We start from the raw sequence: 27718 nt of genomic DNA, 5'->3' as shown, positions 1-27718 counted from the left end.
CTTGCTAGAGTCAGATGAAATTTTGAATCTTGAAGGTCAATAGTAGTGTTTATAATTTAAAAAGTAACTATCTTTAATTCACCTGTAAATATGGCGATGTACAGATACAATTTTGTTTCTGCTTCTAAGAGAATATAAAAAGACTGACTTCCAAAACTTCTTACTTTTCTAATCATTAGCATTTTGAATGATGACTGAAAACTCACACTAATTTAGTTGAGCCCACTCACAGAGCTGCATTAAGAATTTCTGGGGGCTCCTGGGTGGCTCAGTGGGTTAAACCTCTGCCTTCGGCTGAGGTCATGATCTCAGGGTCCTGGGATTGAGCCTCGCATCAGGCTCTCTGCTCAGTGGGGAACCTGCTTCCTCCTCTCTCTCTGCCTGCCTCTCTGCCTACTTGTGATCTCTCTCTCTGTCAAATAAATAAAATATTAAAAAAAAAAGAATTTCTGATACAAAAACTTAAAAAAATAAGCAAACATGTGATTACATATTTCTCTGGACCAAGGAACCTGGAGCTGCAATTTATTTTATACATACTAGCCGCAGTTGTATTGTTGTATTATTCTTTTCTCTTTCCCTTGAAACAACTTGAGTGCACTGAAGTCTGGTGTTATGTTCCAACCTTGCTTTACTAGATAGGGCCCTTCAGCTGCCACTGGGTAAAAACATTTGCAATCAAGTCAGCTCTGTGTTATCCTTGACAACTTCCAGCCCAGACCTTACACATCATTGCCTCACTAAGCATTTCCATGTGATATCCCAAATGTAACAGAGTTGGTGGGAATGATGGGGATGTAAGCTAGGGCAGCCACTGTGGAAAACAGTATGGAGGTGCCTCAAAAAATGAAAAATAGAATTACCATATGGTCTAGCAATCCCTCTTCTGGGTAAGAAAACAAAAACACTTACTTAAAAAGCTATATGCACTCCCATATTCCTTGCAGCATCATTTATTATAGCCAAGATATGCTGCAACCTAAGTACCCATCAGTGGATGAATAAATAAAGAAATAAATAAATAAAATTGCACGTGCACACACACACACAATGTAATATGATTTAGCCATAAAAAGAAATGAAATTTTGCCATTTGGGACAACATGCATGGACCTGGAGGGCATCATGCTAAGTGAGATAAGTTAGAGAAAACACAATACTGCATGATCTCACTTATGTGTGGAATCTAAACAAAACAAAACAAAATCCGAACTCATAGATACAGAGAACAGATTGGAGGTTGCTAGAGGCAGGGGGTGGGGACTTAGGAAAAATAAGTGAAAGGTATCACAAGTTAAAAAGCCTTTTTTAAGTGAAAGAAAACAGATTTAAATGTTAAATGATATTGGGTGTCCTGTTCTCAGCTATCTCCTCTATATTTAGAGGGAGGGATCCTTCCCTCAGGGGTCAAGAGGAGGTGACCTCACTTTTTTAAAAACCACATACCACATCTTTTATAATGCATCACTGATAAAAACACAAAGAGATTTAAAAGTATGTACTAATAATAAAAATATGTTTTACATGAGCATTTAAAAAAAGGAAACACTTGGGACGCCTGGGTGTCTCAGTGGGTTAAGCCTCTGCCTTTGGCTCAGGTCATGATCTCAGGGTCCTGGGTTCGAGACCTGCATCAGGCTCTCTGCTCAGCGGAGAACCTGATTCCTCCTTTCTCTGCCTGCCTCCCTGCCTACTTGTGATCTCTCTGTCAAATAAATAAATAAAATCTTAAAGAAAAAAAAAAGGAAGCACTATTATTATTCATAGGATGTAGTAATCAAAATGTTCAAGTAGTGTGAGAAAGCGTTATAAAGGTTGTAGTTAAGGATAGATAAGATTTAAATAAGAGAGCATCTTAGGAGAGGAAAAGACTGGGTAAAACAGGAAAATATTTAGTTGGGAGAAAGTGAAGCACCTAGTTTAGTTGTAGGGAAGTTATGAAATGGTCATCTGGCAACCTACACTACATTGGGTCACATTATAGAGGCTTAAAATCATGGAAAGGGATGACTAGATCAGAGAACTCCTCGGGAGAAGGAAGCAACAGGATTTGATAGCATGGAATAAATGCCAGGTAGGAGAGTGAATGAGCACTGATAAGATTTTAGGTATAGTGGGTTGACGTTAATGATCTGGAGTGGGATGGAAGTTAGAACAGAGCTTTGGCCGTGAGACAGGTTGTCTCAGTTGGAATTCCAATTCTTCCAACTAATACTTTGTGACCTTAGATAAGTTATTCAAATTCACTATGTAAAATAGAGATGCTAATAGCACCTATGAGGTTATTTAAGGATTAAATGAATTAATATATAAAAAGTCATATATAATGTATATGTGACTTCTAGCATGCACTTAATGAATATTAGTTTAAAAATTTTTAAAATGAGGGATGCCTGGGTGGCTCAGTCAGTTGAGTGCCAGACTCATGATCTCGGGGTCCTGGGATTGAGCTCCAGGTTGGGGTCCACACTCATCGGGCAGTCTGCTTGAGATTCTCTCTCTCCCTCTGCCCCTTCCCACACTAACATGCTCTCTTGCTCTCTCTCTCTAATAAATATACAAAATCTTTTTCTAAATGAAAGATACAATCTAGGCTGTCTATCTACATTTCCTCATGCAGAAGGAGGAAGTTTCAGGAAGGGGGACCAAGGCCTTAAAATAACATAAAGAATTTTCTAGAACATCAAAGTGTTCTATGCAGCAGGCTTCTTTTTTACTGTAGTAAAATGTTAACTGGATAAGTGCTACTTCAGCTCTCTAACAAAAGTAGTTCTGAAGCTAACCTACATGGCTGACAAAGGTTCGGAGAATGAAAAGTCGCAAACAACTGTACAAAGCTATATTGCTTATTCGAAGTCCCTTTAAAAGAACTAAAAGGGAAAAAATACATTTGAAGCTATGGTGAGCTAGTGAATTATTCATATGGCTGAACCTCTTTGCTTATAGAAAAATGAAAATGAGTATAAGTATTTTATTTACCTTCGTTTTTGCATTGACATTTGCACCCTGCTTCAGAAGAAAGTTGACCATTTTCACATTTCCATAGTGACAGGCCACAATTAAAGGAGTGTAACCAAGCTATAACAAATATACAAATAGATCAATAAATAAATGCATACATACTCTAGTGGTTAATACTCAAAGGGAGAAGGATTAGGTAGATTCTCAGTAATGGTGGGAAGGGTAAAAAGTCTATTCCATTGTATAAATATTACTGAGCAGTTTATTTACACTTCCTGTGGATACAAATATGGAGAGAAGCAGATCCCTGAGCATAAGGAACTTAACACCAGCAAAGGAAATCAGACACGTGTGTGACTTCATCTGACAAAGAGCTAAGAGAAAGACACGAATAATTGCATCTGAAAATAGAGAAGAAAAACTGAGTCTGATGGGAGGTTGTGGAGGAGATGCACAAAAGTATAGCTTAAAGTGGGCTTGAAAATTTTAATGGCATAGAGAAGGAAAAGCCATTTTCAAGACCAAGGGCTGGAGGCAAGCAAATACAGGAGGAAAAGAGCAAGTCATCCAGATTGCCAGAGCAATAAGGGAGAGAGGCTGACTTAAGCCAGCAAAATTAGAATCTTTTTATAAAGGGTCCTGATATCATGATCTCCACTTGGACTTGATTCCAGCAAAAATGGAGAGCCATTATAGATTTGTGAGTAAATTCATATAATTCAGAACGGACTTTTTAGGAAGGGTGCTTGAACTGGGGGAAATCTGAGTGGGGGCTACTGGGAGTCATCCAAGTCAGAACCCACCACAATATGGAAAGCGATTCACTTTACCTTCGTGTGAGCATCCTGGTCAGCCCCATGCTTAGTAAGAATTTCAGCAACATTCACTTTGTCTTCCTGGGCTGCAAGGTGTAAAGACGTGAGTCCACTCTATAGAGAGAATGGAAGCAAATGGGTACACTTGAAGAAGAAAGTATGTTTCATCATCTATGATATCGTGTCTTAAAAATATCCTGGAAAATTCATAGCCTTTCCCTAGAACCTACAACTTTTGATCTCTAAAACAAACCCTCCAAGTTAATATGACTTTCTGAGACATATTCTCTAAGTTAGTCAACACTTTCAACGAATTACATTTTCTTTATTTAGGTGCTTCTATTATGATGTGACACTTTAAAATAACTCAGCTAATAAACTTCCAAACAACATTCATTTCAAATCCATCTGTGCCTCCTGCTGAATCTATTTATTCCCTTAAATAATTAATCAACCAGCTACTACTTCTACTTTTTAACCATAGAGGATTGATGGATTCTATATTTTCATCAATAAAATATCATATCAAGGTAAAAAATGTAAAGAGTTATAGGAAATGAGTTCAGAACAGTTTTCTCCAGTACTCAATAGTATACTATTTTGGAGGTTCCTCTAATTGCTAAATAAAAAGTAACCCCATCATTTATAGATAGCACCATAAACTGGCCAGTTTTATGTATAATGTTTGGCATTTATACATCCAGTAAATATCCTGATTAATTTTATATGCGATTCAAATACAGTTAAGAACTAATACAAGATGGAAGCATGGAGGAAGGAGAGGGAAAGAGTGTTTTCTCCAGTCAGTGCCACAATCTAGCAGCCTCACTACGTGTGCACTTAACTTCAGCACACAAAACTGAAATTGAGAGAGAATCTTTAAAACCTAAATCATTTGTGTTTTTAACAGGTGTTTTCTGAGTACCTTTCATATGCCAGGAAATATTCTACGTATTTGAATATATCAGTGAACAAATGTTTCTGCCCTATATCCTAGCTAACAGTATATTCATACCCTATTTTCTCTTCCTCTGCTACTGCTCAAATACCTAGTATATTCATCCCTCCTGTTACTCCTGCCGCTGGACACTGAGTTAGCTCACTTATGCTCTGAGCTGGCAACTCTCCCTTCCCCCGCTCTCCCAATTCATGTCTAATTAGATTCTCCCAGACCCCCTGACTGTGGCTTCGCAGATCTGCCTTTCCACAGTCTGCCAGGTTCTTCAAAATCCATCATCTCTAGCCAGGGTGTACTCCTAGAAATGGACAAGTCCTCTGATCTTTAAAAAACATAAGTGATATGTATAGAGGGAAAAAGATTCTCCAGCTTGAGAAAAGGCTGTGTTTGTTTGTTTGTTTGTTTGTTTGAGGGCTTGGGGCTTTTTAATTCTTACAGTTCCAGCTGAGCTCAGCTTTGAGTTTCATAAACCATCAGGATAAGATTGAAGATATGCCCTTCTACATTAAAATGTCCTCACTTCTAAACAAATACTATCTAGCCCTAAAGTATAAACAATATGAATATTGGGGCAAAACAAGATTCTTCCTCGTTCTGGTTTTCTCCATATGAAAATAGTAAACATTAAAATATTTCTCTTTATGGAGACAACTGGTCTTTTAAAAATGTTATTGAAGTGATTATTAAAGGACATGATCATCAAATATCTCAAAGACATTTTTAATGGCATGTCAAATATATGTGCTGTTTTCTACAATATAAGATTACAGATTAACAGCCAATATGAAAATTCTCTACAATTTATGGTAAATTTCCATACCTAAATCAAATTATGAAAACTTTTCTAATCAAGAAAATAGAAGATGTTGAAGGAGTTCTTTTCAAAAGAAGGAATTTATTTCCTAAGATGCACTAGAGGACTCTATAACTGGTTTTTATTATTACATCGTGATTTACTCTAGTGACAAATACATCACACCTCTTTTTAGGACAGCACCCCAAATCTAATATTGAAATCATTGTTATAAGGATAACATAATTACTCTGTGGTCCACAATTGAATATATTTCTTCACTGAGGAGTACATAAGTCAAAAATATTCATTAAATATTTGCTGATTGCTAAAACCCTCTCAAAGGAAGTAGTATGTTTAGAAGAATACCATCAGGGAGGACATAGTTAACTGATTCCAGATATTAATATATATTAAAAATAGCACTTCTTAAAATGAATTAAAAATAGCACTATCAGAAGCATCGCATGATCAGTTTCATGAAATATCTAGAACTTCATTCTACTCAAAATTTTCCTTGATTTGTTTGTGGATATCTGGTGTTTATTTTCAAATGAAGATTTGTTTTTAATGGACAATAAACACTTGTTTATGGATATCCTGTGTTTATTTTCAAATTAAGATTTGTTTTTAATGGACAATAAACATTGTCTGTCCCTTTCATATACTGATGCTAAGTGAAGTATTCTACAACTGGTCTCATAGTGAGAATATCCCCAGTAGGGGAAATGTCTTCCTGAATGGCATGATTTCAATGCCCACAAGAAAAATCCATGCCCCAGACTTTAATAACAGCTGAGACACTGAATTTTACCACAAGGCTTCAGGATGTTCATTTCTGTTAAAATGCAAATATCTTTTGGGGAATAACTTTTTAATTAGCTCTCACTACACTTTGAAAAAAAGGATCTGTGAGGACTTTTGATAGAGAACAAAGAAGTATATAATGGCAAGGGATTTACTGGAATATTTTTGAGTGATAAAGACACAGAATAGGACTCTAGAGGCATTCAAGACAACCTTTTTCATAACTATTTCTAAAGGAAATAATGCTATATAACCTATTGATAACATTATGAAGACCAATTTACAACTGAGTTTCCAAAAGCACTAAATTAGCTCAACAGTGAAATATAGAAAACACAGTACTGTGTATCTGTGGAAAACCCTAAGAAACCTAAGTTTCACTAAACCCATACCTCGTGTTATAAAAAGTATTAAAAGATGTAAATGATGAGCTAACTTAAAAATATAGGCTTCAATTTTAGTTTCTCAGAAGCTGACTCCAGTGGAGTATATGTAAGTATAAGACAGATACACATTAAATAGATAGGTAGGTAGGCAGAGCTACAGATACATATGTAGAGAAAGACAGAGATGTATAGATAGACATATACTCGTAAAAAATCCAAATATTTCCATATTTAAATAATGTCTTTTCCCCTTATATTCCTGACTCTGACTCTATTATAGTTCAAATGCCTACCCATAAAGGCTGAAATGACTGAGGTTCTTTATTAAAAACACTGATTCTCTGGCCACCACCACCACAACCACCCAAACTAAGCTAAAGTTGGCTCAGAAATCTTTATTTTACTGAGTTTCCTTCATGCCCCCTTCCTCTGCCCCCCAGGTGCCTCTGATGCTCAGCCCAGCTGGAGAATGCTTGGGTAGTGGCCACGGACCAACAGCTTAGAATCAGTTGTTTGGGCCAGAGACCAGATGAACTGTCACCTCTCTCTCTCTCTCTCTGTATCTCTCTCTCACTTTCCCTTTCTCTGTCTAAAATTTGGAATTAAGACCAGCAGGTACCATGGCAAATCTGGACTGATTGCTTAAACTACAGTGATATTAACTCTTGGGAGCTACAGGGTCACCTCTTTGGTCACACACACAGAGAAACAGAGAAAGTAGATCTGCAGAGAGAGGTAAATGAAACTGACTTGCAAGGAAAAAGTCAAGATTCAAAAATGCCGCCAGATAGGCTGAGTCTGCTTCTTGCTTCTGTGTGATTTTTTTCCTCATAAGCCTCAACTGTTACTGTCCTTGAATTCCATAAGTAATCTCTGTTTCCTTCTAATACATCCCTTCTTTTTGCTCCAAGTTGTCTTTGATTGGTTTCTGTTTATATTCATCTGAAAGATTCTTGGCTAAAACAAGAGGCAAAAACAGTACCTTGGTTGACATGTGGATATTGGCTCCCTTATCCAGAAGTAACATGACCATATCCGTGTGCCCCTCCTGTGAGGCCAGGTGGAGTGGGGTTACTCCTTGTTTTGTTACAATGTTAGTCTCTGCTCCATAGTTCAGGAGTGTGGAAGCTATCTGCATTTGATTCTTCTTGGCAGCAATATGTAAAGGAGTATAGCCATTCTAGGAAAAAAAAAAACCCCAAACCACAAATATACATCATAAGCTTAACACCTGTCCTACTATATATCTCCAATGGAAATAAGAATCTCTAATCAATAGAAAAGTTAAAAAGTAAGTTTATAGTAAATCCAAATTCTTTCCCATTACAAGCTCCCATCCCACAACACCCAAATCTTTACAACCAATATCACAAGACACACATTCTACTGTAAGACACATATAGACACAAAAGCCCCAAAGCTTAACATCTCCTTCTTACAATTTTGGTTCTTTCCTGCAGAGCAACAAAAGAACAAGCCAGGCTCCTGTCCTACATGACTGTCCTTCAAATTCCTGGAGCTGGTTTTCATATCTCCTTTTAGTCTTCTTTTCCAGGTTAAACTTCCCCAGTCCTTCAACTATTCCTGATAAAAGCCCCATTGCTACTAGACCTCTCCATTAAGGATGACCTGTTCTAGACTGATTCTCATTTGTCAATAGTGCTCTCAAATTGTGTGACTGGGAACTGAATGCTATACTTCAGATATAGCTTTAGTAGTACAGAATAAAATGGAATTCTTTCTGTGATCTTGTTATAACACTCCTGCTATTATGCTTCTGTGCATATTGTACTTTTTATTCATTTGATAGCTATTTAGTAAGTTGGGAGCACGTACCAGGCAGTGTGCTAGGTATGGGGATACCAAGGTGGGTAAGACACAATCCCTGTCTTTAAGTGGTTGCGTTCTGGTGGAAAATTAGAGTAAGCAACAAAATTGGCTTATATTAATCCTATCAATCAATCCAATCAAAATCCTATCAATCAAAATCCTAGATCTTCCACTTGTCTCTATGGGCTCAAAAGTAGAAATATGAGGCTACTGGTTTTATGTGGCAGTTTGTGGAAAGGACCAGAGGAATTCATACTCGGCTTACAAAAGCCAAACTTTAAACCCTATACTTAGTTAAAACAAATAACAAGCAAATAGACCTCTAGAACAAATGTTAGTCTGGAACCTATATTGTTTCCTTTCCTTTTTTTTTTTTTTTTTTATTTATTTGACAGACAGAGATCACAAGTAGGCAGAGAGGCAGGCAGAGAGAGAGGAGGAAGCAGGCTCCCTGCCGAGCAGAGAGCCCGATGCGGGGCTCGATCCCAGGACCCCGGGATCATGACCTGAGCCGAAGGCAGAGGCTTTAACCCACTGAGCCACCCAGGCGCCCCTCCTTTCCTTTTCTTTTTCAAGTGTGATAGAATTTTCCATGAAAAACTTGTAATAGAAATTAAAAACAGTGGCCTTGCCACGAACTGTGATATAATGAAGGTAAAGTCAGCATAATGATCGATTGCTTCTTGTGAATCTATCATAAGAGGTAATTTTAGGTTATGTTATTTCCTGCAAAGGGTACCAAATCTAACTGCAAAGGGTACCAAAAATTAAAAGGAGTTTTGAGAATTTAAATGTCTTTATACGCCATCATCAAATCTCGATACTCAATGATCTGATCTGATCTATCTACTCTGCCCCCATTCCTCCAAGCAAAAATAAGCATCTTTCAGTTCAGATAAATGATATTTCTCTTTAAGGTGCTGAGGAAATTTGGCAGCTCTCCTTGGAAGACTATTCATGGTCTGGTCATAGGTCCCAGATGCTCCAGATGTTCTAAAACACTACACTTGGACCATGGGCTCTATTAAAGAATATGTAAATTTTTGTGGACCCTGTAAGTTTAGCACTTGGGTTTTTGTTTTTGTTTTTTTGCTACGGTGTGTTTTCATCAGTCCAAATGTCCCCCATTCCTACATGTGGGCTCTACCAAAGTTAGGTGAATTATCAGAGTAAATCTACCAAGGTTAGAAAGTCAGAGACTTACGTGGAGGAGGACAGGAGGTTTTATCAAAACAACATAAGAGATCATTAAAAAGTGTGTCCATTTTGGCAATATAAGAGACTGACTGCCCAGCAGATACTTGATCTACGAGATCTACAAGATCTATAGCCCTCCTACTCCACACAGAGTAGAAGTTTTTAGAACCAAATAAACAAAAAATCCAGTGAAAACTAAGAAAAGCTTCTGGGCTCTGGTAGAAAGAAGCAAATAGGTTCTAGAGTCCAAGGGATTATATCTGTGGCTGGGGCAGCGGTTGCAGTGAATAGAGAGTTGAAAGTGGAGATGGGGGTTGGGAGGGGCGCCTGATGGCTCAGTCGGTTAAGCATCTACCTTTGGCTCTGATCATGATCCTGGGGTTCTGGGATCTAGCCCCCATATTGGGCTCCCTGCTCAGTGGGGAGTCTGCTTCTCCTTCTTCTTCTGCACCTGCTCCCTGCTTGTGTGCTTGCTCTCTCTTGCTCTCTATCTCAAATAATAACTAAAATCTTTTTTTTAAAAAGTGGAGATGGGGGGCGCCTGGGTGGCTCAGTGCGTTGGGCCTCTGCCTTCGGCTCAGATCATGATCCCAGGGTCCTGGGATCGAGCCCCGCATCGGGCTCTCCACTCAGCAGGGAGCCTGCTTCCTCCTCTCTCTATGCCTGCTCTCTGCCTACTTGTGATCTCTGTAAAATAAATAAATAAAACCTTTAAAAAAAAAAAAAGTGGAGATGGGGATGGGGTTACAACCAACTGAAAGCCTCTTGGAGTAGCCCCAGAACCGAAGGACTCATGCTCATCAACAGGCTGGGGCAGATGAGTGGAAGATACTAGAAGAGCCTCCTGAGCACCACTGTACTATGGATGCTGGAGGAGAGAATTGCTCTACCCGGTCTTGTGGACTCTATGTGTGTACATAAGAGTAAGGACCATACACTGTACAGGCTAGAGATCAGGGCTATATTTGTCTTTTTGGGAAAACCAGACAGATTACTCTATAATTTAGGACTTCTTTCCCAAGTAGATTGAAAAGCCCTTGTGGGAGAACAAAGTTTTACTACAATCCTTTCTTTGTACATAGTAAGAGTTTAAATAAAGTGGTGTTGGGTATTGATGAAATCTTTCATATTGATGCTGACAATGGCCAGCTTAGAGAGTTAATGAAAAAAGTACTGGCGTGTTAAGGGAGTAGGTATTTTTATTCCATTGAAATAGTTGCCTAGTCTTCATTCTTTCACTTAAATTTATTGAGAATCCGTAATACTGTATGAGATAATTCAGGGATATGTAGATGAATATGACATGATTACTGTCCTCAAGTAGTTTATCACCTAGTAGGAAGAAAGACATCAAATAAATGATAACTGATGAGCCTACTGAGAGAAGGGTATAAAGGAATAAGAATGATATGCATAATTCTAAATATTTGCACTCCTCTTTTGATAGTTTAAATATTTTAGTGTATATCTGTACCAAAAAAATATGCATGGATACATATATATATAAATGTGTGTATGTAGATGTATATGTGGGTATGTGTATAAGTTATGCATATTTATAATATTTTATATATACTTATATACAAAATACGTGGTATTATACAGAGTATACTGTTTATATAGAATATCCCACTTTATTATATGTGTATATGTATAATTTAAATAGACATGTGAGTACATATATACATACTTATATAATAGAAGTAGAATAATTCTCTCTCCACTACTTTGGGACACAGTGGACCTAATGGTTAAGAATGCTGGTTCTAGGGGCACCTGGCTGAGTCAGTCAAAAGAACATGTAACTCTTGATCTCAGGGTTGTGAGTTCGAACCCCAACTTAAAAAAAAAGAGTAATGGTTCTAAAGTCAAACTGCTTGAGGTCATATCTTAGCTCTATCAGGTATCAGTCATATGAGTTTGGATAAACAAATTAACCTACTCAAATCTCTCTTCTTTATCCACAAAACAGAAATTATTATGATACCAATCTCACAGCATTATCATGAGATTAAGTGAAATATTGCATGCAAAGTGGTAGACAGAGTATTTGGCAAAGAAATGGTAGTTGTGCTGTTTTATTATGCTACCAAACACAGCATGAGTATTTTCCCAACACAATACTTTTTCAGTAAGCCCTGGTATGTTTTCAATATATGTTTACTGAGTGAATTAATGAAAGATATAATAATTACTTTGTGTATTATATGAGATTCATGTATATTTTCAGCGTAACGAAGGGGCAACTCAAATGGTGAGAAATGCCCTGTCCATAGGTATAAGTCTTAGCTGGCACTGTCTCAGAAACTGATGATACAGAGACATCAAGAAGGAATTCCTAGCCTAGGAACTTAAAAGGATATATATTATAGTTAACATGGATGAAATGTTAGAGAAAAAGAAACAAAGATTCTTTCATATATCACAATGAAAAAAACTGCAGTCTAAAGGAATAAGCAAAAAAAAAAAAGCTATGTTATAGCATAATATTCTGGTTATAGGGGAAAAGCGAAAACCTGTACTGCCTTTACTATGCTTCGTTTCTCAAAATTCAAAACTTTAGTCTCTAAGACACTGAGTCTTGACAAGAAGAGTCATCTCTACTTGTTCATAGGCATATCCCCTTGATCTATGCTGACTTTTAAAAAAATCTTCAAAGGCTTTGTGGAAGTAATCAGTAGAAATTTTAAAAAAATAGTCAATACCAAAAGCTACTATCACTAGGAGTATTTGCAGTTATACAATACCGCGTGTTTAAAGAGCAATTCCCTGCAAGGACCCGGAAGGAGCTAGAGAGTATAACGCTAAGTGGAATCAGTCAGTCAGAGAAAGACAAATGCCGTACGACTTCACTCATATGTGGAATTTAAGAAATAAAACAAATGAGCAACAGAAAAGAGAGAGAGAGTCAAAGAAACAAACTCTTAACTATAGAGAACAAGCTGATGGTAATGGAAGGGGTGGGAGGGTGGCGAGTGGGGGTGGGGGTAGGGTGGTTGAAAAAGGTATGGGGATTAGAAGGGCACTTTGTCATGACCAGCCGTGGGTAATGTATGGAAGTGTTGAATCACTATATTGTATACCTGAAAAGAATATAAAACTGTACGTTAACTATATTGGAATTAAAAATAAAACAAAACAAAACCAAAAACAAAAAACAGTTCTCATGTGCAGTCAGATTACAGTTCCACCCTATCTCTGTAAATCCCTCTCTGCGGTCCTCACCTTGGCTGTGGCATGAGGGGAAGCACCCTTCTCCAGTAACAGCAGTGCCACCTTCTGGTTGTCATAATGAGCAGCAACATGGAGCGGGGTAAGGCCATTCTGTAAAGGGTGTGTTTAAATTCAGCATTAATAAATTAGCGTGAGCTGCCCTGAAGCTACCAAATGCATGGAAACTGGCACAGGTGAAGTCCATGTTAATTAATTAATATGGTCAATAAAAAAACCAAATCAATACTAATAATTTTCATATTAGAAACTTAGCTAAAACTGAAAATGTTTGGTGGAGCGTAAGTTGGCACAGGTTAGCTGGATATCCCCCATAAATAAAAGTCTGAAATGCTATGCAAGAATTACTACATTAACATTGCAAGGATTCTTCTAAATTCAGAGATGTTCTGGGCCCTGTTGTGACAAGAACATACATCGGAGACACACATCTAAATGCCTTCTAAATTAGCGTGGATGTGGACAGGTCACAGACAGATACCCCCTCGTGTCTATTTGACATTGTTTCATCAGTTGCCTTCATTGTCCTTTCAGAAGAGTGAGAAAAGTATCTTGAAGTACAGATCTCCGAATCTTCCAATGTAAGTGTAACTGTCACGTACTAATAAAATCCTTTACCTTCCCTGCAGAATCTGCGGCAGCTCTGCGTTGCAAGAGAAGTTTTGCCACATCCAGGCTTCCATACTTCGCTGCTACATGTAGGGGAGTAAAACCCTTCTGAAAATTCAAAGAACGAAAGTAAAATGTAATATTTATTTTTGTGACTCCTAACAAAATCCTTTTTTTTTTAAATTTGTTAACATACTAAGCAAATTATGTTGAGTCTCTATTTGAGAAAAAAATGCTAGAAGCATTAAATCTGTTAGCCATAAACAAGGACTAGAAGAAGGAAATTTAGCATGCGAGTGTTTGACTTGATAGATTGAACAAAACAAATTTTATTGTAAGGGCTGGCAAATTGAAATTTGCCTTTATATGTTTCAGATTTTAAGATCTTTTTTTTTTTTTTTTTGACAGAGATCACAAGTAGGCAGAGAGGAAGCCAAGGAGAGGAGGAAGCAGGGTCCCCACTGAGCAGAGAGCCCCATGCTGGGCTTCCAAGACCCTGGGATCATGACCTGAGCGAAGGCAGAGGCTTTAACCCACTGAGCCACCCAGGCACCCCTATATGTTTCAGATTTTAAAGAGCCACTAGTGTCCCTAAAATGGCTCTGATTAGTGATTGGGGGTCGGGGTGGGGAAGGCTTATCTTTTTCCTGCCTCTAAAACTAATAGGATCGAGACAATAGCTGCTCTCTCCAATCCTTCGTTTCCTATACTTTCTAATCATACCTGCGTTCCAAATTTCTTCCTTTAAATTTTAGGATATTTCAGCAGCCATGGTAAAAAAATATATAAAAATATATATTATTGTGATTCAGTTGATTTGCATTTTCTGCAGAAATAGCAAGATAAATGGTCGACAGACAAAAAGATGCTCACTGCTAAAAAGCACCTCCGGGGCACCTGGGTGGCTCGGTGGGTTGAGCCTCTGCCTTCGGCCCAGGTCATGATCTCAGGGTCCTGGGATCCAGCCCCACATTGGCCTCTCACCTCAGCGGGGAGCCTGCTTCCGCCCACTCCCTGCCCCCACCTGCCTGTCTGTCTACTTGTGATCTCTCTCCCTCTGTCAAATAAATAAATAAATAATTTTTTAAATAAATAAATAAATAAAAAGCACCTCCTATCCTGTTATCCCCTTTCCCAGAAGGCCCACACTGTATAAAAGACCAATTCCTTTTGTAAAATACACTCCACGTCTGGCAAAATGTTGAGCTGATTAATGTCAGACTTTTAAACACACCACAGTGGAAAGCTTTTTTAAAAGAATGCTCTGTTACCCATGTTTATGTGTACAGATTCAACGTCTTGTGTGCCTAACCTAATGTCCTTCTCTGTCATTAGCAGGGTGTTACAAAAGCAGCCAAGTCCCTGGACTCAGATCTCAAGGATGGCACGGTTCCTACACCATGATCTCAAACCCATCCTCTTGGCCAGACAGTCTAACCACATGCTCTTCTGGCACTAAAGTGAGCGTGGGAGAGTTCTAATGCTGACCGGGGCCTGTAAAACACACCAAGCAAATGTGCCTGCTGTAGGTGGTCTATGGTATGGCTTATCCTTAGGACCACTGAAGCCCTCATCACAATATAGAATTTCTCCCAAGAAACAATATTGCCCTTTCACAGTGTCACCACATGAATTATGTTTAATTAAGATGTTGTTTTTCTTTTTGCCTTCTTTTGAACATTTGGTACTAATCAGTCCTTGGAGGAGAGCGATTCTTTTACTTTCTCCAACTGTGGGACAACCATAGGAAGTATTTCCTCCCCTTGCCTTAGTCCATTTCAGCCAACATTTATTGTTAATGTTCTCCCTCTGCTCAGTGTACACAATGACTGGGATGAAGTGGAATTCTTTGAGAAAAACAAAACAAAACACATGACAAGGAAGAAAAAGAAGTGCCTGTCCTTAAAGTCCTGCCGGAATAGTGATCCAGCCCCTTTATAAATTTGGAACCTATTATTAGTCAAAACTACATAGAATCTTTACTGTAGAATCACAAAATAGGGGTTGGAAAGCATCTCTTGAGTCACACATCTTCCTTCTTCCCCTGTGTTAATCTCATCAGGATTTCATTTACCCTCTGATATTTAGAAACACTCAAATAGCTTTAATGATGATGAGTCAACTCTTCATCAGAACCCCAGTGAGTTCCACTGCTGAACTGCTCAGTTTAATAGTTCCTTCCATTTAACCACCACACTTTACTATTGCTTTAGATGTATTTTTAAATCCTAAAAATCTTTGCAAGGTACTATGCTTCACTCTCTATTCCTGTATTTTACATATCTGAATTTATTTGTCACCTTCATCTGATGAGACGATCACCCAGTCTCTCTTGGGTTGTTGTTATCACTATTTTGTTTATTGCCTAGTTTCTGACTTTTTCTTTAAATGACTTTTAAAATCCTTTCAACTCTTCAGAGTTCAGCATTTGAACAATGGTCAAATTTTTTACAATAAAACATGTTTTATAGCCACAAGCAACCAGATCAAGTCATAATGGCTAGTGGGCTGCTCCTATTTCTAGGAGAAGAGATGCCACAACAGTACTTGAGTTCATACTTCTCCCTTAGATGTAGTCCTTGTGCCTATTTGTTACGAGCAAATTGAAAATGTCTTTTAAATAGTATGAATCACTGTCATATTTATGGGAATTATTTTGCCTCACAAACACTACACTTGTTGTGAGCTTTAAACTTGTCTCATTTTTATACTCTTCTGTACCTGTCCAATTTCTTCTGCTCTGATTAGCTGAGGGTGTTCATGTTTTATTCGAAGTTGCATCCAAATAGTGAATTTCAAATAGAATGTATCAAGTGGGGCAAAAAACATTATTCTGCCCTAGGATGAAACTTTGAATAAATAAAATTCAGGCTGGTGTGTACAAAGAATATACAACTGATAAAGTGCTTTTCCAGCCCAGCTCTATTTAGACGCTGTTAATACCCAGGCAAGAATATAGCTGACAAATATTAGAGAGCAGAATGGGAATGACAGCTGACACCAGGGTTGGAAAAATGCAGAACCAAGTAAGGTGAACTTCTAGATAATACTAAAACTCTTAGCAAATATAGTATTGCTAATTTAATGCAATTTCCTTCCTTACTAGTTCAATGTGTTTGGGAACCTTCTATTTTTTTTCTCTTTGGAATACATTATAGGATCGCCTCGATGGCTCAGGGGGTTAGGCCTCTGCCTTCGGCTCAGGTCATGATCTTAGGGTCCTGGGATCGAGCCACACATAGGGCTCTCTGTCAGCGGGGAGCCTGCTTCCTCCTCTCCCTCTGCCTGCTTCTCTGCCTACTTGTGATCTGTTAAATAAATAAAATCTTTAAAAAAAAAAAAAGGAATACATTATAGATTTTCTAATGGAAAGAGAAGAGAAGTAGCCCTTGCTCTATGGAAATAATCTTAGTTAAAGCACTAGATACTTGTATTAGAAACAATAGTACTTAGAAGGATGGACTCTAGCACTCTTTGTTGAAGCTATGATATGGAATTTCACAAACCCCTTTGATAATTTAGAAAATGAATCTAAAATATTCAAATAGAAAGAAGTAAGTCAGAGGCCCAAAGAAGACCTACCCTTCTTGATACTGTATATAGTAGAACAGAGGAACCCTGACTCAGGATCCCACTTAGTCCATGTTGTCAGGGATCCATCCTCTTACCTTGGTAGCTAAGGAGTGGGCTGCTCCTGCTTCCAGGAGGACCGATGCCACATCTACCTGGCCTTCCCTGGCAGAGATGTGCAAGGGCGTGTACCCATTTGTCGTGGCTGCATCTGGATGAGCCATATGTTGTAGAAGCAGCTGGACAATTTCTGTCTTACCCAGGCGAGAGGCAATGTGCAAAGGTGTCTGTTCCTCCTACAACTCAAGTCAAGTAAAACATTAGTGCCCGAACAAGCCAGACTTCACTGAGAACATATTCCACTCAGATGTTTCCTGATGTCTTCTTGGGATCTCTAGGAACTGCTATCCAGAAGGAAATGATTACTACTCTGACCATGATTTAATTTACATTTGGTTATGGAGGTAACCTGTCTGGTCACAAAAATCTTTCTTAGATTTTTTTTTTTAGTAGTATGAACTTCCATAAACTTGGTCATTGTTTCCTGAGCACACCAACATGTTACTCAAATCATTAAAGCTTCAGCCCTCATTTACACTTAAATATACACCAATTTGTGGTTCTGAATAAGAAAGAAATCTAGTCCAGAAGGACTAAGACCTAGATTCTCATCCAAAAGCTTTCACTAAGAGACAGTATTTATTCTGGGAACCATATAAAGAGAAAAAGAATGAGGAATTCTGGGAAAACTGTTCTTACTCCACTCAAACAAAGCCAAGGATAGAAATGCTGGTCATTTTCTTCAAGGAAAGACTGCAGATAAAGAAGATATTACAATCTGTTTTTTTTTTTTTAATGTTGTTCCAGGAAACAGTGCAGATGGTTCAGGGACTTGCATCCAGAACTTCAAGATGAAATGGAACTCCAGCAAGAAGCAAATGGGGTTAAGTATTTGCCACGTGGCTTTTCATTTAGAAACACGGAGAGGACATAGCTGGTACAAGGAATAGGGAAGATATGTTGGAGGAGGCTCAAGAAATCACCTGACTCTAATGTGTAGTCAGGAAAATATTTTCATTTCAATGTTAAGAGAACTAAGCCAAACCATTCTTTTATGAAAAAAGAAAATTGAGCATAACCTTAGTGTTGAAAAAAAGGTATGTCTTTACAATGTGTTCAAGGGCATGTCATAATCAAAGTGAGGAAAGAAGAGCTGGGTCAGCTTCCTAAACTAAGAATGAATGGAAAAAAAGATATAATAGAGTGGAGGAGAGCTTTTAAATAAATGTTGTGTCTTAAAGTATAAGAAAAAAAAGTATTCAGAGGGAGCCACAGAAGGAGATGAAATAGCATTGTATGAATTTCAGGTTGTGAGAAGTAAATAATAAATAACAATAATACAAGTGTTTTAGTAATAGAATTGGACTCTTTTTTGAAAATGCAATTTATAACCTTCCTTCATGTACCATGCATACTTGATCCTATTCTTACAGAAGACCAGAAACGAAGGCCAAAAATGTATTATTCGACCATTTTCTGCAAAACAGAGATTAAGAGGAATTAAAGTGGTTCTCCAGGATTGTTCAAGGTCACCAGGCTATTAAAACAAGACTTGAATTCAGGCATTGGATTCCAAAGACACTCATTGGCCTATACATCCTACAGAAATAGACACAGTAAGTTGGCCACTGAGAAAACTAACAGAATGGGGTGACTCTCAATAGGAAAGGAGACGGAAAACACTTTAGAAGATACAACTGTTTTCTGAAACACAACAAAGAAGAAAATAGACAAATGGGGGAAATTAAATTACAAAGATAAATAGAGAACAAAACAACAATAAAAGAACCAAAGAACCTAATAGCTATCATGAACATCTCTTGCTTCTGGGTTTCCCTTCTTGCACCTCCGCCTAATACAATTTGATAGAGGTGGGTATTGCAAATGACATAATCTAAAAGGTTTTCTTGATGAGTGAGTTGGAGAGCTGGGACAATGAGGACACCTTCATCCAGAGCTGGCAGCAGCCAACTATTTGGTTAAATTATCAACTCTAGTCCCTTGATTCTCAGACCCCAGAGCATTTAGGCACTTGATCTTGTTTGGTTTTGTATTTAATTTTTTAAACAAATAAACTGTCTTGCCTACTTTCTTCAACTTTTAGTATAGTCCTATCTGAGAATAAAAAAGGGAAGAACAAACAAGTTTGGTTAGAAAGTCTTTCCACTGGTAACTAAAGATATAAGACCTTTTAAGGTTTGAGTAATTAGTTCCCAGTTGAACTGCAAAAGTTGCATTTGCTGCTCCAAACTAAAGTAAATGCAAGCCAAGGCAAAGAATTGGAAAAGTGCAGAAAATAATATTCATGGAAAGGACTTTAAAAAGGGAGGGTTAGCTTGATCCTCTAGGCTCTTCCATATATAAGGATCAATAATTCCCTCAAAATAAAGTGTTATTGACTGTGATACAGCCTGGACCAGGAAGGGATGAGCTCTGCCTTACTCCCACAAGCTACAGTCTTCCAAAATTAGGAAGACCTGCTGAGCCCCAACTCCTTTACCAAAAGACAGAAATAGCAATGGCTTGGACAAAATTGAAAGATTTGATAAAATTTCTGCTATTCATTTCTAGCTAACAGGATTCTCAGGAACCAAATTGACTGGCAGCTAACTGAAGTAATAGAGTGAATTAAGTTTCAAATGAGTTTAAGCCTCAGGGCCCTGTGATTGCTCAATCCCTAAAGCAAACGCCAGCCCTCCATATTGTGCCAACAGAACATGGGCTCCTCAAGTAAGAGAGGTCCCCAATGGGTGGACCCCAGTAGTTCTCTCAGTCATATCCATAGAGGATCCTGGACAAGGAAGTACCTTTGTGAGAGCAAGGTCTGGGGGCAAACAACTGACTGACCAATGAACTTAACGCCACTGCAGTCCCTGTTCTCTTAGTCTGTCCAGCAAAATCGCCTTATGGTCTTGATTTAGAAGAGGATGCAGCTCGTACTTTTAAATGAGAGACATTGTTGTAGTAAATGATTTTTCTTTCATTATATGAAAAATGATTATACAGCCATGAGATATTATTTCTAAACCTGATTAAGGAGAATACAGATTATTGAGAGATCTTGCCCTTGGAGTTGAGTGTAGTGACCGAGTATAACTGCTGACCATCTCCCCTTTGGGAGGGAGTGAATTATAGAGCAATGTAGTAGGTTAAGAGAAAGAGAGAGTTTCAGAAGTGCATGTATATGGGTATGCTTGCTGGGAAACAGAAAGTAAAACAGAAGAGATAGAGTTTCATTTTTCTGTTCAATACCCCCTACACCCTTTTTCTGGGAAGAGCCCTCCCTCCTTTAGGGAAAGAGGGTACCCCCCACTACATGTGGCTCTGGAGGGGCTGCCAATCATCTCACTCCAATTCGTGAATGGACCACATGAATGGGCCTGGAGCCCAAGCTTGATACTATATACCTACCATAGTGTTCAGCCCAGGTGGTAAATGTGGCTAATTAGAATCCTGTTGTTTGTTTAGATAGGAGAAATAAGGGCTCTCTTTACAGCCCAAAAGGAGATAATGATATCTGCAGAAAAAAGCTAGGAGAAAGATACAGAATCAAGGAGGAACCCTTTTCTTACACTTTGTAACCCCATGACCTCAGGAAAGGCAGCACAATTTTGGATTTTGGGACCCTAAGCCACCCTACAATACATGGTTGCTCTGTGGTAAGATAATTCGTATTAAAATGCTTCATGAAGTATACATCACTGTACAAATGTTAACTAAATCAAAGATTTCCAGGGAAATCTAAAGGTCTAAAAAAATAGAAACTCATGGTGAAAGTATAACTTAAAAATGAACATGTGAAAAGGAAAACCTTAGCTTCTTGCTGCACAGTATAATTCCAGGATGGGGAACATCGCCTGTGAGTTTTTAGAAATGCAGATTTGGGGCTTCACCCCAACCTACTGAGTTCATTCCATATTTTAACGAGATCCCCAGGTGATGTCATACACACAATGACCCTTTAGTAGCATGGCTCTACCACACTATGGTAGTTTCTCCCATCGGCAACCAGAACAATGCTATAAGGAAGAATTTTAGCCGCACCTTAGGATAGGTGGTAGAGCTGAAAAACAGAGGATCCTGACATTTAATATTTAAATAAGGAGGAATAAAAAGTTAAAGATGTTTATTTACATATGTAGACCATCGAAAGAAAAGTAAAATGATAGAATTGGGGGCGCCTAGGTGGCTCAGTCAGTCAAGTGTCCGATTCTTGATTTTGGCTCAGGTCATGATCTCAGGGTGGTGGGACTGAGCCCCATACGGACCCTGCTTAAGATTCTCTCTCTCCTTCTCCCTCTGTCCCTCCCACTCACATGTACTCTCTCTTAAAACAAAAAAACAAAAACAAAAGACACACCAGAACAATAGAATTGATGGAATGTGTGTGTAAAAAAATTTTTTTAAATGAATAAATGTTACAATATTTCAAAGTAAAGAGTCTGTTACCAGTAGTTTGGAGGAAGGGGTTTCAGATGGTATCTAGAAAAGCATAAGGCAATAACGGGTTAAACTGATAACATAAAAAAAATTGACAAAGACACATGAAAATAAGCAAATTTCCATTAAAAATAAATTAAAATTTGAATATAGACAAATATGAAGCTGTTTTATTTTGAAAGGTAAAGAGGAAACCCTTTTATTATTAAATATGGATTACAAACATGTACCAGAAATATTATCACAATTTCTGATAAAATTAGTGAAGTTCGTAATACTCAGAATACATTGATTTTTTTAGAGTTCATAAAATAGTGAAGTTCATGATACTCAGAGTACATTTTTTTTTCCTTTTAATTAGCTGAATGTCAGGTAACCTCGAAGGAAATGAGAGTAGGCAGAGCACATAAGTTTTTTAGGGCAATAAAACTAGTCTGCATGATAAGGATGGATACATGTCATTATACATTTGTCCAAACCTGCAGAATGTGCAACACCAAGAGTAAACCCTAATATATACTATGGACGTTGGGGGATTATTATGTGACAATGTGTGTTCATCAATTATAACAATGTACCATTCTAGTGGGGAAAGCTGGTAATGCAGGAGCCTATGCACCTGTGGGATCAGAGCATATATAGGAGGTCTCTGTAACTTCCTCACAATTTGCTATGAACCTAAAACTGCTCTTAAAAATAGGCTTGGGGTCAGGGAGAAACAATAAAAATGCCATGGCTTGGAAGAATATGGTTTGAACAATAAAAGCTCTAAATAAATAACATAAAATACTGATGATGATTACCAAAGAACATAAATTACACTACTCACACATTGGATAAAAAGGCAGATAAAATCCGAAAGGACAAGATTAATGTCAAAGCTGCCCATGTTTCACTGGATTTTTCATGAAGGTCTGTGGAAAAATGCTATTAAAAAATTCATAAATTTGGGGCGCCTGGGTGGCTCAGTGGGTTAAGCCTCTGCCTTCGGCTCAGGTCATGATCTCAGGGTCCTGGGATCGAGCCCCACATCGGGCTCTCTGCTTGGCTGGGAGCCTGCTTCCCCCTCTCTCTGCCTGTCCCTCTGCCTACTTGTGATCTCTCTCTCTCTGTGTCAAATAAATAATAAATAAAATCTTTAAAAAAAAGTTTAAAAAAATCATAAATTCAGAGAATGTTAAGAAAGTCTGGAAAGGAGTTTCAAGGTGTCTAAGCCCAACCTCTATATTTTAATGATAAAGACCTAGAAACACAATGACTTGCCTGAAATGACAATGTATGGGACTCTAACCAGATGCTTTCATTCCAATACAATACCATTTCCAAAAGGGAATCATGATGGCACAATTCAAGTTGAAGTGAGTTCTAGCCCAGGTACATCAAATATTGAAGGAGAGAAAGACTTCAGATACTCTATGAGAATCTCAAAGATGCTAGTGCAGAAGGTAATGGAATGATGTGGAAAGGAAATTGAAGATAGTATATTAATAAAAATTGCTAGTATATTCAGTGTAGAGGAAGAAGGTGAAAAAAGCAATTGGAAAGTGAATTAAAAAAAAAAAAGGGAAGGAAAAATCAACCTGTAAAGGAATAAGAAGTCAGTTAGAAACAAGAGAATCTGACTAGTAATCTCCTAGTAATCTCCAGGGCCAGAATTCTTCTATTTTGGAATAGCGGAAGAGCAGAAAGTCTTAACTACATAAAATCAGAGTAAGAAGAAAAGTAGAGCTCACTATAGAAAGGAAGAAACTAAACAGATAAAGGTACATTAAAACTTTGAATGTAATTTGTTTTTAAGTAACTAGTAAGTAATGTCTGGAAATTCGATTGACCTTATACTATGAAATCAATTTTAATACTCATAGTATCTCTATAATGTAGGTCATTTTAAAAAAATTCATGTAAAGAAAGAATATATGTAAAAATATTTTCATAGGTTAAAAAATTACTAGGTTAGTCAATGCCACAATTTTTAGATACTAAATTATGTATTTTTTTCAAATGTTAATGTTTCTGAAATTGGGGTGCATTTTATTATGAATATTTACAATACTATTTCCTTTTCTGCCTGAAAAACTATTGAAATGATGCTTTCATTTACAATCAATGGCATTTCTAAATCAAGGAAATGGAGAATAGCATTCTCTCTTAAAGATGGAACTCATGGGGGGAGGAGTCAAGATGGCGGAGAAGTAGCAGGCTGAGACTACTTCGGGTAGCGGGAGATCAGTTAAATAGCTTATCTAAAGATTACAAACACCTACAAATCCAATGGGAGATCGAAGAAAAGAAGAACAGCAACTCTAGAAACAGAAAATCAACCACTTTCTGCAAGGTAGGACTGGCGGAGAAGTGAATCCAAAGCGACGGGAAGATAGACCGCGGGGGGAGGGGCTGGCTCCCGGCGAGCGGCGGAGCAACTGAGCACAAAATCGGGACTTTTAAAAGTCTGTTCCGCTGAGGGACATTGCTCCAGAGGCTTAACGGGGGTGAAGCCCACGCGGGGTCAGCGTGGCCTCGGGTCCTGCAGGGTCACAGAAGGATCGGGGGTGTCTGAGTGTTGCAGAGCTTACAGGTATTAGAACGGGGAAGCCGGCTACAGAGACAAAGCCGAGGAGTGACTCTCAGCTCGGGGTTACCTTGAACCGGTCGCAGGCTCAGTCACCTCGGAGCGCGGCCGGAGGCCAGGGTGGCGGGAGTCATTGGGCGCTGTTCTCTGGGGGCGCACTGAGGAGTGGGGCTGCGGGCTCTCGGCTCCTCCGGGCCAGAGACCGGGAGGCCGCCATCTTCATTCCCGTCTTCCAGAACTCTACGGAAAGCGCTCAGGGAACAAAAGCCCCGAAAGCAAACTCCAGCGGATTACTCAGCCTGGCCCGGGAAAGGGCGGTGCAACTCCGCCTGGGGCAAAGACGCTTGAGAATCACTACAACAGGCCCCTCCCCCAGAAGATCAGCAAGAAACCCAGCCAGGACCAAGTTCACATACCAAGGAGTGTAGTTTCAATACCAAGTAGAGTGGCGGAATTCCAGAGGAGGAGAAAGCAAAGCACGGAACTCATGGCTTTCTCCCCATGATTCTTTAGCCTTGCAGTTAAATTAATTTTTTTTTCTTTTCTTTTTCAATTTTTTTTCTTCTTCTGCTAAATTTTTTTAACTTTTACCCTTTTCTTTTTTAACATTTTTAACTAGTTTATCTAATATATATATATATATATTTTTCCTTTTTATACTTTTTCTTTATTGGTTTTCTTTTTTTAATTTTTTTTCTTTCTTTCTGAACCTCTTTTTATCCCCTTTCTCCCCCCCACGATTTGGGATCTCTTCTGATTTGGCTAAAGCATATTTTCCTGGGGTTGTTGCCACCCTTTTAGTATTTTACTTGCTCCTTCATATACTCTTATCTGGACAAAATGACAAGGTGGAAAAATTCACCACAAAAAAAAGAACAAGAGGCAGTACCAAAGGCTAGGGACCTAATCAATACAGACATTGGTAATATGTCAGATCCAGAGTTCAGAATGACGATTCTCAAGGTTCTAAGGCTTGAAAAAGGCATGGAAGATATTAGAGAAACCCTCTCAGGAGACATAAAAGCCCTTTCTGGAGAAATAAAAGAACTAAAATCTAACCAAGTTGAAATCAAAAAAGCTATTAATGAGGTGCAAACAAAAATGGAGTCTCTGATGGCTAGGATAAATGAGGCAGAAGAAAGAATTAGCGATATAGAGGACCAAATGACAGAGAATAAAGAAGCTGAGCAAAAGAGGGACAAACAGCTACTGGATCACGAGGGGAGAATTCGAGAGATAAGTGACACCATAAGATGAAACAACATTAGAATAATTGGGATTCCAGAAGAAGAGGAAACAGGGAGGGGAGCAGAAGGTATATTGGAGAGAATTATTGGAGAGAATTTCCCCAATATGGCAAAGGGAACAAGCATCAAAATCCAGGAGGTTCAGAGAACCCCCCCTCAAGATCAATAAGAATAGGTCCACACCCCGTCACCTAATAGTAAAATTTACAAGTCTTAGTGACAAAGAGAAGATCCTGAAAGCAGCCAGGGAAAAGAAGTCTGTAACGTACAATGGTAAAAATATTAGATTGGCAGCAGACTTATCCACAGAGACCTGGCAGGCCAGAAAGAGCTGGCATGATATATTCAGAGTACTAAACGAGAAAAACATGCAGCCAAGAATACTATATCCAGCTAGGCTATCATTGAAAATAGAAGGAGAGATTAAAAGCTTCCAGGACAAACAAAAACTGAAAGAATTTGTAAATACCAAACCAGCTCTACAGGAAATATTGAAAGGGGTCCTCTAAGCAAAGAGAGACCCTAAAAGTAGTAGATCAGAAAGAAACAGAGACAATATACAATAACAGTCACCTTACAGGCAATACAATGGCACTAAATTCATATCTCTCAATACTTACCCTGAATGTTAATGGGCTAAATGCCCCAATCAAAAGACACAGGGTATCAGAATGGATAAAAAAACAAAACCCATCTATATGTTGCCTACAAGAAACTCATCTTAAACCTGAAGACACCTCCAGATTTAAAGTGAGGGGGTGGAAAAGAATTTACCATGCTAATGGACATCAGAAGAAAGCAGGAGTGGCAATCCTTATATCAGATCAATAAGATTTTAAGCCAAAGACTATAAAAAGAGATGAGGAAGGACACTATATCTTACTCAAAGGATCTGTCCAACAAGAAGATCTAACAATTTTAAATATCTATACCCCTAACGTGGGAGCAGCCAACTATATAAACCAATTAATAACAAAATCAAAGAAACATATCGACAATAATACAATAATAGTAGGGGACTTTAACACTCCCCTCACTGAAATGGACAGATCATCCAAGCAAAAGATCAACAAGGAAATCAAGGCCTTAAATGACACACTGGACCAGATGGACATCACAGATATATTCAGAACATTTCATCCCAAAGCAACAGAATACACATTCTTCTCTAGGGCACATGGAACATTCTCCAGAATAGATCACATTCTTGGTCCTAAATCAGGTCTCAACCGTTATCAAAAGATTGGAAATATTCCCTGCATATTTTCAGACCACAATGCTCCGAAGCTAGGACTCAATCACAAGAGGAAATTTGGAAAGAACCCAAATACATGGAGACTAAACAGCATCCTTCTAAAGAATGAATGGGTCAACCAGGAAATTAAAGAAGAATTGAAAAAATTCAGGGAAACAAATGATAATGAAAACACAACGGTTCAAAATCTGTGGGACACAACAAAGGCAGTCCTGAGAGGAAAATATATAGCGGTACAAGCCTTTCTCAAGAAACAAGAAAGGTCTCAGGTACACAACCTAACCCTACACCTAAAGGAGCTGGAGAAAGAACAAGAAAGAAACCCTAAACCCAGCAGGAGAAGATAAATCATAAAGATCAGAGCAGAAATCAATGAAATAGAAACCAAAAAAAACAATAGAACAAATCAACGAAACTAGGAGCTGGTTCTTTGAAAGAATTAATAAGATTGATAAACCCCTGGCCAGACTTATCAAAAAGAAAAGAGAAAGGACCCAAATAAATAAAATCATGAATGAAAGAGGAGAGATCACAACGAACTCCAAAGAAATACAGACAATTATAAGAACATACTATGAGCAACTCTATGCCAACAAATTTGACAATCTGGAAGAAATGGATGCATTCCTAGAGACATATAAACTACCACAACTGAACCAGGAAGAAATCGAAAGCCTCAACAGACCCATAAGCAGTAAGGAGATTGAAACAGTCATCAAAAATCTCCAAACAAACAAAAGCCCAGGGCCAGACGCTTCCCGGGGGAATTCTACCAAACATTTACAGAAGAACTAATTCCTATTCTCCTGAAACTGTTCCAAAAAATAGAAATGGAAGGAAAACTTCCAAACTCATTTTATGAGGCCAGCATCACCTTGATCCCAAAACCAGACAAGGATCCCATCAAAAAAGAGAACTACAGACCAATATCCTTGATGAACACAGATGCAAAAATTCTTGCCAAAATACTAGCCAATAGGATTCAACAGT

At 38.3% G+C, this 27718-nt stretch overlaps 1 protein-coding gene across 18 annotated transcripts in view; it reads right to left on the bottom strand.

Annotated features, from left to right (window-relative positions):
- ANK2 (ankyrin 2) overlaps positions 1–27718 on the bottom strand; it is a 235435-nt gene that overhangs the window by 89024 nt on the left and 118693 nt on the right. For 13 of the 18 annotated variants that reach the window (XM_047718252.1, XM_047718253.1, XM_047718254.1 and 10 more), the window contains 6 exons: positions 17256–17453; positions 13597–13695; positions 12973–13071; positions 7703–7900; positions 3792–3890; positions 2980–3078 (listed from right to left, as the gene is read on the bottom strand). In XM_047718252.1, coding sequence (XP_047574208.1) covers positions 2980–3078; positions 3792–3890; positions 7703–7900; positions 12973–13071; positions 13597–13695; positions 17256–17453 — 792 coding nt within the window. The remainder of the gene's footprint in view (positions 1–2979; positions 3079–3791; positions 3891–7702; positions 7901–12972; positions 13072–13596; positions 13696–17255; positions 17454–27718) is intronic. The other 5 variants (XM_047718265.1, XM_047718267.1, XM_047718261.1 and 2 more) reach the window with 1 other exon arrangement.

The sequence above is a fragment of the Lutra lutra genome, chromosome 2 (genome assembly GCF_902655055.1).
Source record: "Lutra lutra chromosome 2, mLutLut1.2, whole genome shotgun sequence".
NCBI classification, from domain to species: domain Eukaryota; kingdom Metazoa; phylum Chordata; class Mammalia; order Carnivora; family Mustelidae; genus Lutra; species Lutra lutra.
The sequence above is the reverse complement of the archived record's forward strand: the minus strand, read 5'-3'. Positions and strand labels throughout refer to the sequence as shown.